The sequence below is a fragment of the Rhinolophus sinicus genome, chromosome 16 (genome assembly GCF_057876585.1).
Source record: "Rhinolophus sinicus isolate RSI-liver-muscle chromosome 16, RSI-T2T, whole genome shotgun sequence".
Lineage (NCBI taxonomy): Eukaryota > Metazoa > Chordata > Mammalia > Chiroptera > Rhinolophidae > Rhinolophus > Rhinolophus sinicus.
In genome coordinates this window covers 120236014-120256229 of record NC_142516.1, presented here as the reverse complement: position 1 = coordinate 120256229, position 20216 = coordinate 120236014, and the positions used below count along the sequence as shown (strand labels likewise).

General features: G+C 34.3%; 1 protein-coding gene across 42 annotated transcripts in view; it reads left to right on the top strand.

Moving 5' to 3' along the window:
* PCM1 (pericentriolar material 1) overlaps positions 1 to 20216 on the top strand; it is a 78912-nt gene that overhangs the window by 45536 nt on the left and 13160 nt on the right. For 31 of the 42 annotated variants that reach the window (XM_088793322.1, XM_074329738.2, XM_074329732.2 and 28 more), the window contains 7 exons: positions 4976 to 5140; positions 7363 to 7419; positions 9740 to 9912; positions 10255 to 10386; positions 14458 to 14578; positions 16020 to 16178; positions 16432 to 16568. In XM_088793322.1, the coding sequence (XP_088649448.1) occupies positions 4976 to 5140; positions 7363 to 7419; positions 9740 to 9912; positions 10255 to 10386; positions 14458 to 14578; positions 16020 to 16178; positions 16432 to 16568 (944 nt within the window). The remainder of the gene's footprint in view (positions 1 to 4975; positions 5141 to 7362; positions 7420 to 9739; positions 9913 to 10254; positions 10387 to 14457; positions 14579 to 16019; positions 16179 to 16431; positions 16569 to 20216) is intronic. The other 11 variants (XM_088793329.1, XM_088793331.1, XM_088793325.1 and 8 more) reach the window with 2 other exon arrangements.

The window sequence follows — 20216 nt, the reverse complement described above, 5'->3', positions numbered from 1 at the left end:
CCATATTTAAGTTTAAAAAATACCTGCCAAAGATATGCATTTCACATTTGATCAACAGGCATTGAAGACCATCTGTAGGGCACACACACAAAAAAAATAAAAGACTTGATAGCAGAATCAAACTAATGTAACAAAATCAAATTAGTCAGCTAAATCCTTGCTATTCAAAATGTGAGCCATGGGCAAGCAGCATTAGCATCATCTGGAAGCTTATTAAAAATGCAGATTCTTGGGCCCATCTGATACCAACTGAATGAGTATGCATTGTTTCTCAGTGTGCATTTTAGTAAGATTCCAGATGTTTTAATGTGAAAAGATGCACATTAAAGTCTGAGACACACTGGGCTAGTGTGGCATCCCGCACTACGAGAATTGTGGGGAGTGAGGAGGGCGGTGTAGGGTTAAGAAAAGACAGTAAAGTTTAAGCAGACCAAGGGACCCCCAGTCTCAAGGACTGGAAGCCCCTAACCTGGCCTAGCATCAGCTTTTATTAGTTAGGTGGGGAAGCAAAGGAGATAAAGCTTTTCAATCTCAAGATCTGTGAATCCCATACATCATAAGAGGAAACCAATTCAAGCCAATCACCCTTGCCTGCAGGCAGCTGGACCATAAGTCTCAATTTCCCCAAGGGACAAAACCTGTATGCATATGAATAGATGGAGAGCACCTCTTTGAATCACTTCCCTTGCAGGTTTCGGGAAGGAATGCAGCCACAGAGGCTGAGGCTTTCCTTAGCCTGAGGAAGGTGGGGGGCTGTGCCCACCTCTGTGACCCCGTGGGTTCTCCTGTTGGTTCCCACTCGACTGCGCCTGGCTTGAGTTGTTCCTTCCGTGAGGAATCTTACTCGTCATTGACTGTCCAGTCATCTTTCTGGGACCAAACAGGGAGGCATAAGGTGCAAACACAAAGGTTTAGCAAAGTCCCTGAAAGGAACCGTCTTACAGACTCTCGTTTCTTTGGGGGCAGGTAGAAGGAAACAAACGGTGTGGTGACAGGCTAGATCACTAATTGATGTTGCTTTTGTTTTCGTTATGGCATAAGAATAGCCACGAATTCTTAGAAGAAAGAATGTTTGCTCTGTCATAAAGGAAGTGGTAATGGAGGTGAATGGAGAGAAGATTGGAAAGCATTCCAAATTGTAGTAACAGAAAGTATGGAGTCAGGACAGAGCAGGAAGAAAAGATGAGGGGAACTGGGGAAGGAAATAGGATAAGACAAATAGACCAGCATGGTGTGACTTAGGTTGCTGACACAGTGCAGCCAGATACACTGTCCCAAATTTACTATACTGAACTCTGTGTGTGTGTGTGTGTGTGTGTGTGTGTGTGTGTGTGTTTTGTATATATGTGTGTGTGTGTGTATGATGTGTGTGTATGTTTTGCACATGTTGACAGTCTTTCAGAAGTGGCATGTTAAATCTTCAGTTTCTTGTGATAGTAATATATTTTAATCTTTAGAAAATCTTAATAGTTAAAGATATATGTTACTGCATGTGAAGTAAGATTTTACAAATTACGTGATAATCATCTTTTAAACTTCAGTTCAAATTCAGACTATATGATTTCTCGCCATGCTGGATATTTTAGTTATCAGACCTATAATTTGGTTACCAGACCCATGATTTGGCTACAATCTAACGGGCCCCCTTCCCTCTTGATATTATTAGAGAGGAGTAGGAGCATACAGTCTAGATCTTCCTCATTCTTTTCTTTGAAAATTGGCTAGAGTTGTTAATGTACTGACTTTTGGGTTCTGCCCATCCCTCAATCTTTTCATTTCTTCCCTTCTCCCCTTCCTGTTACTCACTAATGAAGATTGAGAGGAAATGGATGTTAAGCTTTACGTGAGGGCAGACCTAACAGTGTAGCCAGTAAAGAAACAGCCCTTTTTAGATTCGGAATGTTTTACTACTTACACAGGTAGAGAAAAGGAGAGGAGGTAAAGGTGCCAGCTCCCGTGTCCTTATTCCATACACCACTAGGGCAACAATGAAACAGAAGGAGCCAGAGGACAGTTGTAACATGAGTGGTGGGACACCTGTTGCAGTGGCACCAATGCTGAGCTGTAGCTAAGCCATCCTCAGGGTGAAGCAGAAAGGTTTCATATGTCATCAGAACCAGGGAGGAGATGAAAAACTCTCATGACAGCTTTCCAGGACAGAAGGGGAAGTGAGTGAAAATGGCCACACAGCAGCTCCTCACAAGTCTCCCAAGTTCTCGTGTTCCATGTTCCAGGAGGTTTATCATAAGGCCTTCTGCGAAGGCACAGATTCAGCTGCAGTTTAGTACTTACCTGGGTGGCGTATGTGAATATATGCAGAGTCTCCAGGGTGCCATGGCTGAGCTGTTTCCCTACAGTAGAGACACAGTTAGAGGCACTGTTCTTCTAGCTATGTCAGCCACTCATGCTGAGAAAAACAGAATGGGGGTAAGGGAAGGAGTGATGGAGTGGGATAGGGGATAACACCTTTAAAATAATGAACATCATGTGTTGTTTGGCTGGCCTAGCCAGTGTTACTCCAAAGTATTAACCTTCATTAAGTCTCCTGCTCGCTCTGGAGGATAACTGTTAAAGTATCCAAAGAGAAATAATTCAATCACACACCAGTACCTTACCTTTTGAAATCTAGCTCTTGATGTTTTTAATTTGGAACTTACATAAAACCATAGGGGTTTTTTTTAAAGAAACTTTTTATAGCATTTGAATAATTATAATGTGCTTCTTTTCACACAAAGAAGAGTAAGTTTTGGAGAGTACGTTTGTCTTTGAAATGCCTACCTGGGCTCCCCAAAGAGAATTTTGCGTATGCCAGATAATGTATTTTTCAATTTTGATTAGAATTCATTAAACACTTTTCAAATTCAGAAGCAGTCAGAAGCTTAATTTCATTTTTGTAAATGTTCTTGTTGGAGTAACATACTTTAAATTATTTTCTTTAAGAGCTTTGTTTTTAATTAAATGAATAAAAGTACTACCAATCATACTATTTTACATATTACTTTTGGCAATCAGAAGTAATTGGACTTGTTGGACTTGTTTCATATATGTTTTATATGAAATAACCAAGAGACCTCTTTTTCCAGTAAATTTCGTGCAGAATGAATAAGAGTGGCTAGACTTTAGACTGAGAGATCAACAGAAAAACCAGGAACCTAAATAGGAGATGATGAAATCCTAACTTGAATTCTAACTTTAGAAATAGAAAGGGAAGGTTAGGTCCAGGTCTCCAGATAGGATATCACAGACTAAATTGACAGTATATTGAGAACTTGTCCTTAGCAGAACAACTGCTGTGATCTGAGAGTTGTAAGCAGCAAGGCTTTAGATTCCACGGGCTCTTTCAGAGAGTTTCTGGGACAAAGATCCGAGCTGTATGGTTCTCGGACAAAACTTGGTTGAGGAGATCCATGCAACCCTCCTGTTCTTGGCACCACTCTCCCTCCCAAAAGTAGCAGTCTTTGCCACTGTCAGGTGCTAATCGGCAAGGCTGTCATTGAACAAGTAGGTGGCCTCTTCCCCACCCTGAGCCTCGGGGAGCATTTACCTTTGCAGCTTTGGAGACTGAGGCATACACAGGCTTCCTCTTATGTCTCATTGGAGACCAATAACGTGCTAGCCAGAACATTGCCTCCCCACAGCAGTGAGCCTTCCAAGCATTGGCAGCACGCTGCCATTAAAGCTGCCCAACAGCTGCGTCCAGCCTTAATGGTAGGTAAGGTCATGACTAGCCTAGTGAACATACCAACACGTATAAAAGGGACCAGCAGCCAGAGAGAAGACATAGAAGCACACCGTTAGAACAGGCAATATCTGGTAGAAACAGAATTATTGAAGGAAATACACACTTGAAAAAAATATTAAGAACACTTAAGTAGATTGAATTATAAATTGTTTAGAACTAGAAAAAAATTACTTTCACATATAATGTTTGGATTATTTGAAAAAAGGGGATGAATGTTATTAAGTCCCAAATTAGTGGCCTAGAAAATTGAGAAGAATTATGTCGTTAAACAGAGCAAAAAGTGCTAAGAGGTAGAATAAGAGGAAAATGATTAGAGGCTTAAGGACAAATCTTGGAGATCTGATATGCAAGGAGTTCTAAAGGAGGGAATAAGAAACAGGTGAGGCGGGCCTACGCACATACACACACACACACACACCCCATGAATATTCTGATAAAATTCCAGAATCCCAAGGAAATAGTAAAAAATCTAGTAAGCTTCCAGACTGAAAGAACAAGTTATATACAAGTTAAAAAAAAAGAAATTGATGTCAGACAATCTTACAACACAAGTAGTAGAAGAAAATGGAATAACATCCACACACGGACAGAAGAGTGCAACTCAAGAATCCTGTACTCAGACCAGAGACCTTTCTTTTACCTGTCAAGATGAAAAGAAGCTATTGATGTATCCTATCTGGGGAAAACGACAGAAACAGCATATGAGTGAGAGTAGAGAATAGGGGAAGGTGATAAGAAGTAACAGTTTAGTAAGCAATATATGAGTATAATGAAACTTAGAAGGAAAATTTAGTAAAGACCTTTCAAACCAAGTCATAGTACATAAAAGTTATAATAAGAAGGTAGATATGTTTGATCATATGTGCCCATTACTCTTCTATTATGAATATTATTTATATAGATTGGATGTGATTTTTTTTCTTGTATTTCCTAATATTGAAAAATTGTTAACTTGGAGTTTAGTTGAAAATTTGGGACATACAAATTGGAACATACTCATTAAGACAGATATCAAAGGACACTGAAGTGATATAATTTAATACTGTAACCCTATGCTTCCAAAGGCTATTTCAAAGATATCTCCAAGACTTACCATTTACTGTTTTGTATTCTATTTATACCAGGCCTTCTTTCTAAACTGAGTTAACCTGTACTATTTCACTATGGGAATCAATTTCCCTTTTAGTTTGAGTTAGTTACAACTGATAACAGTTGTCACTTTTTTTACTCAAGGGTATGAAAGTGCCAGTATGTCTAGCACATATGAACCTTGCAAAAGTAGGAACAGACATTCAGCCCAGACTGAAGAGCCTGTTCAAGCAAAAGTACTCAGCAGAAAGAATCATGAGCAGCTGGAAAAAATAATAAAATATAGTAGGTCTACAGAAATATCTTCAGGTATGTTCTTTTCTTTTTGGTTTGCTTTGATTTAAGGACTTCATCTTAGATTTGAAAAGTTATATTAAAACAAGTTTTAAAATTGGTCTATCATAGTTTACTATCATGTGCAAGGTTTTTTTAGTAGAGATTACGGCACACATTTCTTTATACCAAGAAATATAAACGAAATATTTTTTTATTGTTGTAATACTAGCTTTTGACACATTTTGATATAATTCTGAACAAAATATAGTTAACATTAATTTAGAACTCTTAATTTGAAATTCTGAAAATCTTATCTGAATAAGAATTTGATATACGATCATATTCTCCTGCTTAAAACTTTTGGCCTTCTCTGTGCCTACTGGAGAAAGTCCAGATGCCTTAATGCAACATAGCTGGCCAGCAGAGAGATGCTTCCTGCCTGCCTCTCCAGACTCATTGCTTATCACCCTCTGCCTTGAACTTCCTTCTTTCAGTGGCACTGAACTGAAGTTTTCCCATTGCTATCAGGCAGTTTCTCACCTCAGCTGTTGTCTCTTCTGCCTCAAGTCCTTTGTGCTCTTCATAAGCCCTGTTCTCTGCTGGACTCTTAAATCTTAATTCTGCAACTCTAAAATTGCATCCATATGCAAGTTGGGATAGGTTTCCCTTTCTCCTGTTTTGTTTTTGTTGTAGCCTGTGTAAAACCTCTTTCATTGCCTGTATCACATTGTGTAGTATTTACTTATTTAAGTGTCTTGTATTGCCTTTTTAAGTCCCTTGGTAGCAGATACCCTTTCATATTTGTATCTTAAATGTTAGCATGACACTCGACACATGGTAGTCACTCGGTGTTTACTGAATGAATGGAGTCATATGTATTTGCCACTGATTTAGTTTAAATAAGCATTGGTACTTCTTGATTTATAAAGAATAAGTATATCTCAAAGAAATTTGGAGAGGGAGGCAGTAAATATAAACTCTCAATTCTTGGTTTTTAGTAAGACCATTGATAAAAAGGTAATAGCAGCTACCATTTGTATAATGCCTCATTGTTTGTAAATTCATCTCTTTTGAGCCTCATAATCCTGTGAATTGGTTTGATTTCCATTTGCAGATGAGGATACTTGGTGAGAGAGGGTACCTGATTTTTTACAACACTCAAAGGGCCAGTAATATAAACTGCTACAATTTTTCTAGAAAGCTTCAAAAGTCGTGCCCTTAACCCAGTAATTGTACTGTAGGCATTCATCTTAAGGAAACAAAAGTGAGATAAAAATTGAGATTTAGTTTTGTCTGAACAGTATGATTCCAACTATGTTTAAAAACAAAACAAAACACTGAATGAAAAAAGACTGGAAGAAAATGCATCAAAATGTTAGTAGTGGATTTACCATCTTTATTAAACTCTTCTTTATTTTCTGAAATTTTTATAGGATTTTCTACTTTTGTAATCAGAAAAGAAACATCACAGTTTTTTGTATTTTGAAATGACTTCCTCAAAGTCATACTGTTGGGAAACGATAGAGCTGAAGCTTCAGTCCTGGTTTCCTGTTGAGTCTGATCCTTTTGACAAAAATATCAATTTTATTGTCTTGACCCTGACATTTAACCAAAATTTCATAATTTTTATCTCATTTCACTATCTTCATCAAATAATGATACCTTCAAAGAGTAAACATTTGGGTAGAGGCAAGGCACTAAATAATTACCTAAATAATTGATAGTTGGTCATAGTACTTCAAGACCATATTACTGTCACTTAGAAAAATAAAGTGATTGAATTTTGGTGAACTGAAAAATGTTTCAGTAGTGTAAATATGCTTTTGTTTTTACATACTTTCTAAAAAGACTTATTTTTAGTTTTAACAATTAACCTATACTTTATAGTAATAGTTTTTCTTACATGATTATTAGTGTGTAACATATGACTGCAAGTATTGAATTGCACATTCTGCTCCTTCAGGAGTTATGGGAGGTGCACCTTGATATGTATACTTCTAAGAGTGAATGGTAGAAGTTCATTATGACAGTCATCATTAGTCACTTTATTAAAAGTTTATAGTAAATCTTTTGATACTTTCTCTGATTAGATTATTTTTAAATAGAGCATAAACCGTACCTTGTGATAACATTTCAGTTCAGAAAATTTTAAATAAACTTGTTTATTTTTTTCATTCACTTATTCATATTATAGACCCTGTCATTACTATTCATACACATTTTATGTTCATCCTTATGTCTGCCCTTTCCTACAGCACATGCTAGGAGAATACTACAGCAGTCTAACAGAATTGCATGCAATGAAGCGCCAGGTAACAATATGTTTAGTTTTGGTGTCCACTTTTTGTTAGTTTTTTTCCCTTTGGCCCTAAAAATCCTTAGTTTTATTGCTTTTTTTTTTTTCTTTCAAGATTTAGCGTAGTGAATATATGTTATTTGGCTTATAAAAGTGAAATAAAATTCATACTCATTAAAATTCTGAAGCTTTTCATTTATAATTCTTTATTTGGTTGATAAAATTGGCTGCTTTTCTTATTTTCATTTTCTGTTAGTGTATGTAACATAACCAACACATTTAGATGGATAATAGAAAACCTTTCTATAATTTAGTGTTTTAGTGAAGTTATTTATTTTGTATTTCTTAAATGCTTAAGAGCATTAATAACTTTTAGAAACATAAATACAGCTCTGATTTATAGTGTTTAGTATGGTGTATGTATTCTGTTGTAGTTGCTAAGTTTTCATTACCCATCATCACCTATAAAAAGTAAACTATTAAATAAAAACAAATATGACATGCAACCATGATAAATAAAGATCATGGAAAATTATAGATTCTAAAATGCTGGTTTTGTCTTTAAACTACGTGTTTTCATTCAGTATGATTCTGTAAGATTTAGAATTGTAAATACTCTTTAATGCCTTCTATACTACACATGGCTGAAAAATAAAAGCCTGTTGTGAACTGTTAGAGGAATCTAAGGAAGAAAAACAAGGACTGAACACAGATAAAGCTGAATATGGCAGTGACACTTCCTAAAGAAAGAAACTCTCTGAAAATAGAGAGGATAAAAACAAGATGGAATCACAGAAACTGGACTGTGAGCAAGAATTTTTCTAGCCTAAACTAAAGCATTTTAGTCCATGAGGAGAAACAAACTTTTCACCCCTCTATTGCAGGCGGGAGGGATGAAGCATCTGTTTGATATAATTCATTATATGGGAATAATTTAATCTTTAATGATTAAAATAGATTGATAATTTTATCACACACACAGGTATGAAAATAATAAATACGCTTGTTACTATAGCTTTGAAATAATATTTTCTGAGTTGAAAATATATCAACTACAATGTAGTATATAAATTGAAAGTTGGCATATTTTAGCTTCTTACCTGGATTTTTCCTATAAGTAGAGATTTCCTACAGAGATAGCTTTGGTTCCTGCTTATATTATTTTTGTAGAAATATAGTACATTTGGACATTTTAAAGCTACTAAGAGAGCTTTAGTGTATCATTTCATTTTATACTCATAAATGTCAGAGGCAAAATAGGCAAGTTGTATTTTATTCTTAGTTATATGTGTGGAAATTGAGACCTAAAGATGTTAACTTACTTAGGAAATGAGTGAAATATTTTCATGAAATCGCATTTCGCTTTGCATTTTCTTATCCCTCTCTTGCAAAAAGTGAATTAAATCTTTATGGTCTTTGTACATTTATTAGAAAACACAATATATTAAAACATTCAGTATTTCAAATTTCTTTTCTTAGAAACTTATAACTCATTTTTGTGGAATTTGAATATTTAACTACTTGTGATTCTGTTGCTGTAGAAAGTTTATAGAATTTGATATCTAGAAAAGCCACTTGGTCATAGAGAACTCAAAACGAGAACTGTTTTTAATTTGTATTCTTAAAAGTAAATATATGACTATACCTTTCAGGGTGATAATTCTGTGTTAAATACATATAGCAGAATTGTTGCTAAACAAAGTGATGCCTAGGCTCTGTGAAACTGAAAACTTCTACTGCCTCCTCCAACTTACACTGAGTATGTCAGTAAGACACTGTAGTAAGATTGACCGATTATGTTTATGTTACAGTTACAAATTCAGTTTTTCATCACTACGGTATGATAGCTAAGATTTCAGAATTAGTAGACATAACTAGATAGATCTTACAATGGTAGCCCTTATTGGCAGCATTCACTTTATTCCCAATATTAATAAATTTCCTTTTTTGTAACAAGTTCATATTAGCAAAAAAAGAAAATTATTTGCACTTAGCTGATTTCATTCAAGTACTGAAAAATTTCCACCGATTACTCCTGTAAATGGGTAACATTTTCCAGATGTTTTTTACTGAGAAATGAGTATGGTATAAGTAATGCTATGTCATGTTACTCATACATTTAAATATTTCCCTAATATACAGTATGCATCTTGATATTTTTAAGATTATTTTTATCTTGGTAATTTTAAGATTCTTTTTCTACTTTAAAAGCCCAGAAATAGAATTAAAGTATGTTCTGATTTTTAAGTAACTTAAAGTTGAGAGTAATGATACAATAGAAATTATCAGGAACATATTTTATCAATATTAACTTTCTGATCTTTTATATATTCCAGAAACTGGAAGTGATCTTTCCATGTTTGAAGCTTTGAGGGATACTATTTATTCTGAAGTAGCTACATTAATATCTCAAAATGAATCTCGTCCACATTTTCTTATTGAACTTTTCCATGAGCTTCAGCTTCTTAATACCGACTACCTAAGACAGAGGGCATTATATGCATTACAGGTATCTGGTACCTAGTATTCTTTTTCCTACCCTATCGGGTATTGCCGTTCTTCCCAATTACATCTGGTTGCTTTCTTAGACTGATACAGTATGTCCTTGTTCCATACATACTTTGATCTGTTTTCTATATACTGTCTTGCCATTTTATTTAAAACTTCTTGTATAGATCAAAGAGCTTTTCTGATCAAAAGTCTTTTTCTGATCAATTTTTCAGTGTTTTATCTTTAATGTTATTCCTCGCAGTTAATCCGTGAGAAGTATTGCATTTGTTCTTCTATCTGCTTCTTTTAAATTTGTGATTAAATATATATGTTTTAAATAAATACCTTATTTCCTATTTAGGACATAGTATCCAGACATATTTCTGAGAACCATGAAAAAGAAGGGGAAAATGTAAAATCAGTGAATTCTGGTACTTGGATAGCATCAAACTCAGAACTTACTCCCAGCGAAAGCCTTGCTACTACTGATGATGTAAGCTAATAATGATTAATGAAATGATTTCAGTATGCAGTGAACAAAAGTTAAATAGGTTGTTATAAATTATGAATATACCTAATATATTTGGTTTTCAGCCTTTTTTTAAAAAAGCTGGGTTTAATCCATTACTTGGAAATGACGTATAAAAGTCAATCAAAATACTGCAACAAATATCCAATGTTAGGTATGAATTATACATTATAAGGTCTGAAAGAGCCATATTTATGTCTCTGTTGCCCAGCATAGGAGATGACTCATAACAGACATTTGGCAAAATTTATTGTGTTCATTCAAGACATTCAGTAAACCAGACGACAATCAGATCACAGTAGAACCCTTGGATAAGTAAAGATAAGTTGGGTCTTTGGGTTGGAAGAGAAGCGTAGGCAAAAGAAAGCCATCCAGGACAAAAATGTAATTTAATGTAGTAAAATTGATGAAGAAAATTTTGAATAAAGTAAAAAAGGACCTCTAACTGGAAAAGAGTGGTGAGAAAAATGGTATATTTTCAATAAACTATGAACTCCCAATAACACCTACCTAGCAAGTAGGACCTATATGCTAGTTAGGTGCTATTTAAATGACTAACTGGCAAACTACTAGGACATCGAGGATATAACATGCTAGGTATTTGGAAAACACCCATTTAAAGGTTCAGACCTTGATTCTATTGTGAAAGATCATATGTGGTCTTGGGATAGCCAGTATGTTCTATTTTATGCCAACTCTAGCACCTGGATACCCATGGATAAGAGTACCATAAGTGATTAGCAAATACCTGCTATATAGTTAGAGAGTTGACAGCATATTACTGTGTCTCAGCCCGTTGTTGATATGTTAATATAATTTTTTTCTGAAGAGATAGTGTTTTCTCAAAAGACCGTCTTGTCTCTTCTTCACATACAGTAATTATTTTATTATTGAGGACTTTTTCTGGATTTTTGCTCTTTAACTTATACTCATGTTTAAAAGAATATTTCACCAAGGCATCTTTTCTGCTTAAAACCATTCTCCGCCATGCTGCAACTCGTATACTACTGTAAACGTAAACCTGTGTCTAAAAACTATGTGGTTTTAATTGACTTTGCAATGTCAAATATAAATTAATGTAAATAATTGCTACTTGGGATTAGTTGTTATTATGACTAATTGAAAATTGTGTACTCCCTTTTTTGGGAAATGAAAAGTGGTCCAGCTGTACGCATAAAAAATAGATATTAAGTTACATTAAAGTTCATTAGGCATTGAAATAACTTCCTGAGAGCATGAAAAGTGTCTGTTCTTAGAAATCTTTTTAAATAATTTTATATCCTTAACTCCAGTACCTCCCTTTTTATCCACATTTTATATAGGTAGCATTACTTCCAATTATTTTAAAAGATTTGAGCACATTGCTGTGTACCATCAATTGCAGATTTTGAAAATTAAGCTATAATTTATGATCAAGTTAACTTTGACAGGTTTTAGAGTTGAATAAAGTTTAAAGATACTATACTTCCTAATACGAAGGTGTCTTAGCTTAGGCTGGTAAACAAAGTACTATAGATGGTTTAAACAACAGACATTGATTTTTCATGGGTCTGGAGGCTAGGAAGTCCAAGATCTTGCTGTTAGCAGATTTGCTTCTTGATGAGGTCCCTCTTGGCTTGCAGATGGCCACCTTCTCCCTGTGTCTTTACATAGCAGTGAGAAAAAGCTCTAGTGTCTCTTCCTCTTTTTATAAGGGCACTATGCCATCATGGGGGGCTCCAACCCCATGACCTCATCTAAATCTGATTACCTTCCAAAGGCTCCACGTCCTAATACTATCACATTGGGAGTTAACGTTTCAACATACGGATTTGGGTGAGGGGGTGCTCACAAAGAATCAGTCCCTATTTATAGGGACTTGGCGTAAATACACTTAATATTACTTTTAAATCACTAAATTCTTTAATTTTTCATCCAAAACTTAAATTCAGCATTAATGTCAACATCTCCCCTTTATTAATGCCATTTAATTAGCACCACATCCAGTATTCACACCCGTAGATCTAGAGTAGTGCAGTCCAGTAGAACTTTCTACACTGATGGAAATATTTTACATCTGCACTGTCTAATACAGTAGCCATTAGCCACATGTGGCTATCGAGCACTTGAAATGTGGCTAATGAGATTGAGGAACTAAATTTTAAATCTTATTTAATTTGAATAGCTAGATGGCTAGTGGTTACAATATTGGACAAATAGTCTCATTCTCCATGTTTCTAGGCCATGGTCCTTTGAGCTTAATGTATGGAGTTTTTACACATTTCAGAGCATGTAAAGGAGTCCTCATGCCCAGGAAAAACAAGTGAATAGGCATCTGGGAGTTATAAGTAAAGGAAAATGAGCAATTGAGATTTAGGAAGAGGAAGAAAAATTTTGCATGTTCTATTCCAGGTGCTACAAAAATGGCAAAGCACATCTACTGGCAAGTCTTACTTGAAGGAGCAACAAAATGGTTTCATTTTTGAAACCTGTTTCCTAATTCTTGAATTTTCTTTGATTAGAGAACAAACCTTTCATTTCACAATTGAAGAGAAAAATTTAAAAGGTCAGTAGCTAGGAGAAAGAACACAATTGTGAAGTGAGTTTCAGTCAAAATACAAGTGAGACACCCCCAATCACATTGCACACAAAAATTAATTTGAAATTACTTAAAGTCCTGAAAAAGCTAAAACTATAAAACTTCTCAAAGAAAACAAGAAATCTTCATGATTTTGACATAAGCAAAGAATTCTTAGGACACAGAAAGCACTAACTATAAGAAAAGATTGATAAATTCTGCGTTTCAAAAGTTACCATTAGGAGAAAATAATTTCAGTGCTTATATCTGATAAATGACTATATAAATGACAAATCCAGTCTATAAATAATTTTACAAGTCAATTGTGAGGCAAACAACTCAGTAAAAACTGAGCAAGAGATTTAGACAGGTGCTTCATGGAAGAAAATACATTAATGGCCAGTTTGCAAATTAAAACCACACGAGATGCTCCCTCACACCCACTAGAAAGGCTGAAATTAAAGATTGATAATAAGTGTCGGTATGAATATGAAGCAATTGGAACTCTCACACTACTGGTGAAATTGTAAAATTGTATAACCACCTTGGAAAGCAGGTTGGCAGTTTCTTATACAGTTAAACATAAACTTGGCATGTGACCCAGCAATGTCTCATATAGGTATTCATCCAAGAGAAATGAAAACATATGTCCACAAAAATACTTGTACATTAATGTTCATAGCATCTTTAGTCATAATAGCCTCAAACTGGAACATCAACAGATAAATGGATAAATAAACTGTTATGTCCATACAATGGAATACTATTCATCCATTTAAAAAATAATGAACTTCTGAAACACAACACAGATTAAGTTCAGTAACGTACTGAGTAAAATAAGCCAGACACTGAAGAATACATACTGAAATGGTTCCATTTATATGTAGTTGTAGAGCCAACAAAACTAATCTGTGGTGATAAAAATGACATGAGTGTAATGTAGTAGAGGTTGACCGCAGAGCAGGGTACGAAGGAAATTGCTGGACCGATGGAAATGAACTTTAGGGAAGGTGGTTATATGGTGCATATATTTTTCAAAACTCATCAAATTGTACACTTAATAGGTGCATTGTTGTATGTAAATTATATTTCAATAAAGTTGATTTAAAATGATGAATGATGCTATCATGTTTTCTTTCTGATATGAGAACCAGATATCTTAGTAAGGTATTAAGCATTTTTAGGGTTTGGCGATAAGAGAATTTCCTTAGGGTGTAGAAATAATTTAAAATACTATTCCAAGTTAGAATATAATCAGTAACTGGCTCTGTATATTTTAATCTACATAATGACAAGTGTTCTGTGAGGTTACTTAATATTTTAATGTTCTCTGATTCTGTATTCAACGTGTTATAACTGATGATATCACAATTGTATAGTTTTATGTAGATACTTAAGTTTCTATGTTAAATTTTTAATATCGCCATAAACTTTTAAAAATAATTCTTAGTGATTTTGTTTTTAAACCTATAACTTAGGAAACATTTGAGAAGAACTTTGAGAGAGAAACACATAAAATAAGTGAGCAAAATGATGCTGATAATGCTAGCGTCCTGTCTGTATCTTCAAATTTTGAGCCTTTTGCAACAGATGATCTAGGTAAGCAGAATTTTTTTTTAATCTTAGACCATGACTTTAAAATAGTCTTTAAATTGCATTGATAAGGAAACAAAAGTCTAGAAAGGCAAGTTGTGGTAGAAGGAACAGGGACTTAAAAGTCTATCCATCAGTCTAAATTCAAGAATCTCCTGAATGTTAACTCTTTGACCTTGGGCAAATCATTTGGGAATACTGTGTTCTTTTGAAAAATATACAGAACTTTCTAGTAGGCATAATAGAAATTCAGAAAATGTTCATTTCAGGAAAAGGTCATTCTTTAAGGTCTTACAGTTAATCAGTGGGAAAAATTCAGAGGTAGCAATGCCTCATTGGATCACATTTTCAGTAACAATGTTAACTTCATTATTTGAGGTAACAATTGAAATTTCTTATCATAAGTAATCTTTAGTGAGAAACCCAGGTAATTCTAAGGCATGGCACATTGACATTTTGTTCATCAATAATAAAACCAAAGAAGCTTAAGAAGGTTGTGTAACTCAAAGGGAGAGAAAAAATCCTGAATGCTAAATTTGGAGAGGAGGTTAAGGGAAATGAAAATTCATTTTCCATGCTGTAGCCTATCAAAAGATACCCAAGTATTCAAGCAGTCAGACGTCTAGTGCACTTAATTCATGTCGTAATCTAATGTCCCATTCTAGTGTGAGTTAATATGATGAGAACAAGATTTAGATGATTACAAAGGCATTTTCCCACTGTAAAGAAAAGGGCCAAGCCTTGCCCTATCATTAGGTATCTATCTTTTACCAAAGCAAAAAAAAAAGTCTTTTGCCTTACCTTGATTATCGAGGATTCTAAGCCCAGCTCCCTTCAAGACTGTACTGAGCTCATCCAAAGAAATATCACTTTGTGATCAACGCTTTCTCCTTTAATTGTCCCCACTTTCTGCGTTGCCAAGTGGCTTTCAGTCCTACCTGTTTTATTTCATTTACTGATTTTTTTTTTTTTCTCACAGTCATTTACCTCTAGCTTTGTCAAAGTGGACAAAATAAAATTGGGAAATCTCATTCTTAGGTCTTTCCTAAGTTGGATTGTTAGGTTGGATTGTTTGCATCAGAATTTGCATGATACTTTGAGATTTATTTTGTTATACTGTTTAAGCAACATGATGTACCGAAATAAGAACTTTGGAGTCTAAGTTCAGAGTCTAAATCTCTACTATAACATTTAACTGGTTATGAAACTGTGGATAAGTTACTTAAGTTCTTTGAAAATGAAGGTTTTATCTACTTTATAGGGTTATTTTAAGGATTAAATAAATAAATGTGATAATGTTTGCCAAGTACCCAACTAACGTAATATCTGGAACTTGTTAAAGCTAGTTTTCTTCCCTATGTTAAAAAATTATTTTCTATTAATTTTGAGGAATGCATGAACAAATTTGCTTTTGTATGTTTTAGAAATATTTCTATTTCATATGCAGGTAACACTGTGATTCACTTAGACCAAGCACTAGCCAGAATGAGGGAATATGAGCGTATGAAGACTGAGGCTGAAAGTAACACAAATGTAAGATGTATCTGCAGGATTATTGAGGATGAAGATGGTGTTGCTGCCACAACTACTGTTAGTAATTTAGAAGGTATGTGTGTTCTTGAATTCATTAACAGTAAAAATCATAATTCCACATATAAAAAATTAAAAGCCCCATCTGATGTATAATAGTGATTTTTAACCACTTTCTTGTAATTTTTAGGGGTGGTAAAACTATATAGATGTTTCTTTGTATTATTTTAGCATATATCATCATAATTTAATATTTAGAATTTTGCTTAAAGGCATATGTATAATGTCACAGACTTAGTTTTGCTAATACATTTTCTTTTTAACAATAGAAACTCCTATTACTGAAAATCATAGTTCACAACAACCTATAAGTGAAATTTCTACCGTCCCATGTCCTAGAATTGATACTCAGCAGCTGGACCGGCAAATTAAAGCAATTATGAAAGAAGTCATTCCTTTTTTGAAGGTAAGCAATAATTTTTAAAAATAAATAAATGTTATGTTTTGTTTCTTAATTCATACAAAGGATTCCATTGTAATGAATTCAGAAAATACACGTAAACAACAGAAAAAAACTAAAAACCCCATTAATTTTGTGACTCAGAGATAGCTTCTATTAACATACTGTGAATCTTTCTGTAATATTGTGCATATTACAGGATATGCACAAACATGCACATATATCTGCTTTTTTGATATAAATGTCTTTCTAGATCACTTTTTCTACTGCATAATTTTCTACTGCATAATTTATTTTTTTTTTGCATATTTTTTTAGTGGTTACACAATATTCATTCAAAAATATTTGTAGAATTCCTGCATCAGGTCAGGTTTTGTAGACATAACAGTGAACAAGTCCAGGCGTTTGTTGTCATGAAGCTTACATAATAGAATGAGAATGTGGACCCCAAAAAGTAAATATAAAACATATAAGGAAATGTATATCAGGTAGTTATGTGTGCCATGCAGAGAATTACAATACAGTGATACAATGGTGCCTGTTTTAGACTGGATGGTCAGAGAAGGTTTAAGCAGAAATATTTCTGCTTAAGAGGGAATATTTAAGCAGAAATGTGAATAAGCAGCCAGCTTAAACCAGAGTTATTCCAGACTAAGTGAAAGGCCTTAAGAATGGAACGAACCTGGCATGTTAAAGGAACTGGAGGAGGACTCATGGTTGTAGAACATTTGTGTGAGATGAAATTAGGGAGGCAGGGGCCAGTTACATAGCACATTATAGGCCATGATTAGAAGTTTGGACCTTGTTTGAAGTTCAAGGGAAAACTCCCAAGAGGGTTTTAAGCAAGAGAGAAAAAGTCTGGTTTGTTGTGGATAATTGATTATAGGGGGTCAGGAACATAATGAGATCAGATGAGAAATGAAGTGGCTTAGACAAGGATGTGGTACTAGAGACGGGGAGAAATAGACAATTGGGATATTTTGGAAGTCACCAGGTTCTATTAATGGTAGACAGAGTTACCTAAAGCATGGCACTAGTTAAGAGAAAGGCCTAGAACTGGAACCCAAGAGAAAGGCCTAGAACTCACCCAAGACAAGGTGAGCCAACATTTAGAAGTTGTGCAAAAAAGGAAGAGTCAGAGCTGACCAGTAGGAAGGACTGCCAGTAGTGAGCTATGTCGATTGCAACTGTGAGGGGTGAGTATTCACAGAATAGTATTTTCTGTTAATTATTTTATCAGTTCCTATTGTCAAATACTTGTTTATTCTGGTTTCTTTTTCACTATTATAAATAATACTAAATGATTTAGCTAAATTTAAATATATATCCCATTTTTATTACAAATGGGGTGTATGTTATATACTGAAATATAATTAATAATACTTAGACATAGAACTTCTAGCTCTAAGGGTATAAACGTTATTAAGGCTTTTGAGACATCATGTTAAATTGTCTCTCAGAAACATTTAACAATTTAATTCCTACCAATAGTGAAAGTATGAGACTGGTAAGCAGTACTATTAATTTTGTTTAATAACAATGAATAGGGTAGAGAAGTGTGCAAGCAATGGAAAGTGAAGACTGGACTTTACCTGAGATGGCACTCTTTTTTACATTCTAATTTAAAATGGAAATTTTTAAAATTAGAAATGAAAAGACAGTTTCATTCAGGGATGCGAAAGTACAAAATATGTTGTCATTGGGCTCATTTCTTACAACCTACTTGTACTTGTCAATGTATAACACATGGACAACACAATGTTGTTTCCATACACTTATATTTCTTCCCTCGGTAGAAATATTGCTTTCTTGGAATATTTTGAGAGAATAGAGATCTTTGAGAAGGAAATTATAGAAACAGCTTTCTGTGAAGATTTTATTTTCAGAAAAAGAGAGATAGGATCATCTGTGTAAGCCCAAATGATTCCATGTAAAAACTGAAAAATTGAGCCTTTTCCTGTGCAACTATAACAGTTCCTACAAGTCTTTCTATTTGCTTCCTCTTCTAATTTTTCAACTCTCCTGCTAGCGTTAGCGCTTAGAAGGCCTTGGCGCTTGCTGATACTTTTCTGCCCAGAATGCTCTTCTTGAACACTCCTGCATGGCTTTTCCCATAGAATCCTTCAAGTCTTCAGTCAATTAGTCTTTATGTTTTTTTAGTCTTCTAGTCATTAGTCAATTACCTTTTTGGTGAGCATATTTCCCCTTACTCCTTACCTGCTTTTCTTTTTCTTCATAGTTCTTATCACCTTCTAACTTATTTAATATTTTATTTATTTTGTCTCTCTCCCCGTTAAAATGTAAGTTCCATAAAGTTGGAGATCTAAATCTGTTATGGTCACTGTCTTATCACCAGTGCCAAGAGTAGTAGCTGCGTATAATAGTCACTGAATAAATACTTATTGAATGAAATAATAAATGAATGGATCCTTCAAATCTCAACTAATCAAGCTCTTGGGGCTCTAAGAAGTATTGTTTGAAAATAACTGGCCCATAGGATCCAGATAAGGTACAACATCACTCACACAACCTTTACAGCCTGGTCCTGGTCTCTTAAGTATTCCTTCCCACATACCTTGTATCCTACTTGACATTGTTCAAAAAGGCACATTGCCCATGTTACTTCCTTTGCCTGTAATGCTCTTCCCCTGTCTCTGTCAGTCTTATCCTTCAGGACTCAGTCCAAATAGTTTTGCATGTTCTGATGGGCAGAATTCCTTCTTCTCTTCCCTGCCCCTGGGATATTTGGTACATGCCTTTAGTATAGCACCTATGACAAAGTATCATAATTATTTGTATGTATCGCCCTACTAGAATAATACCTTTCTAAAGCTCTTAGTACTTTAAATCCAACCAGGACTTCAGAGACTGGATACAGGGAATTTGAGGAGATAAGACAAACACCTCAGTTTCACCAATTTATCTCCTGTTATTTATAAAATATGTATTCTTCCTCAAAAAGAATATTTATATTCCTATAAATTGTAATAATAGGCAGATATTCTTATAGAAAGGTAGGTATTTATTTAAGAGTTTGAAACCATTCTCTCAAATGAATTGACTTGAACTAAGTTATTGCTTGGTTTCATCTTAGGCATAGATAACAAAGTGTTGCGTTTCTTCTTTTACAGTTTGTTTTGTGAGTAATTTAGTAAATATTTTTGAACTTTTTTTTTTGGTTAAAATAGTAGGTATATTGGTAGTATTTATTTCATATATAGTTATTTTCTAAGGTTAAAAAAAATCTAAATAATTTAGCTTATGTTTAGGGAATACAGCCATCCTCAGTTAGGAAATTTTATTGCATTTACCATTTTGTTTCTGATTTAAGTGACAACCTTTCACAAGTATTCCATTATGGAGTTGAGCTCTTCAAAAACTTTCTAAGGGCAACAAAATGAGTAGAACTAATGATTTGTTTTTTAACTATTATGTCTTATTTCACTTTAAATCTTGACTTTTTTGTAGAATTATAGAACCTCTTTGTTAATGTCAGCTTATAGTCACCTACGGTAGACATCTTGACTCTCTTACCCTCTATCACTGGTGAGTCAATAATTGATTTTTCCCCCTAAGAATGGTCAGTTTTATTACTTCCTTCTCTCTAGTAGCATAACTTTTAATTCCTATCCTTTTGCCTAGTCTGCCTGTCAT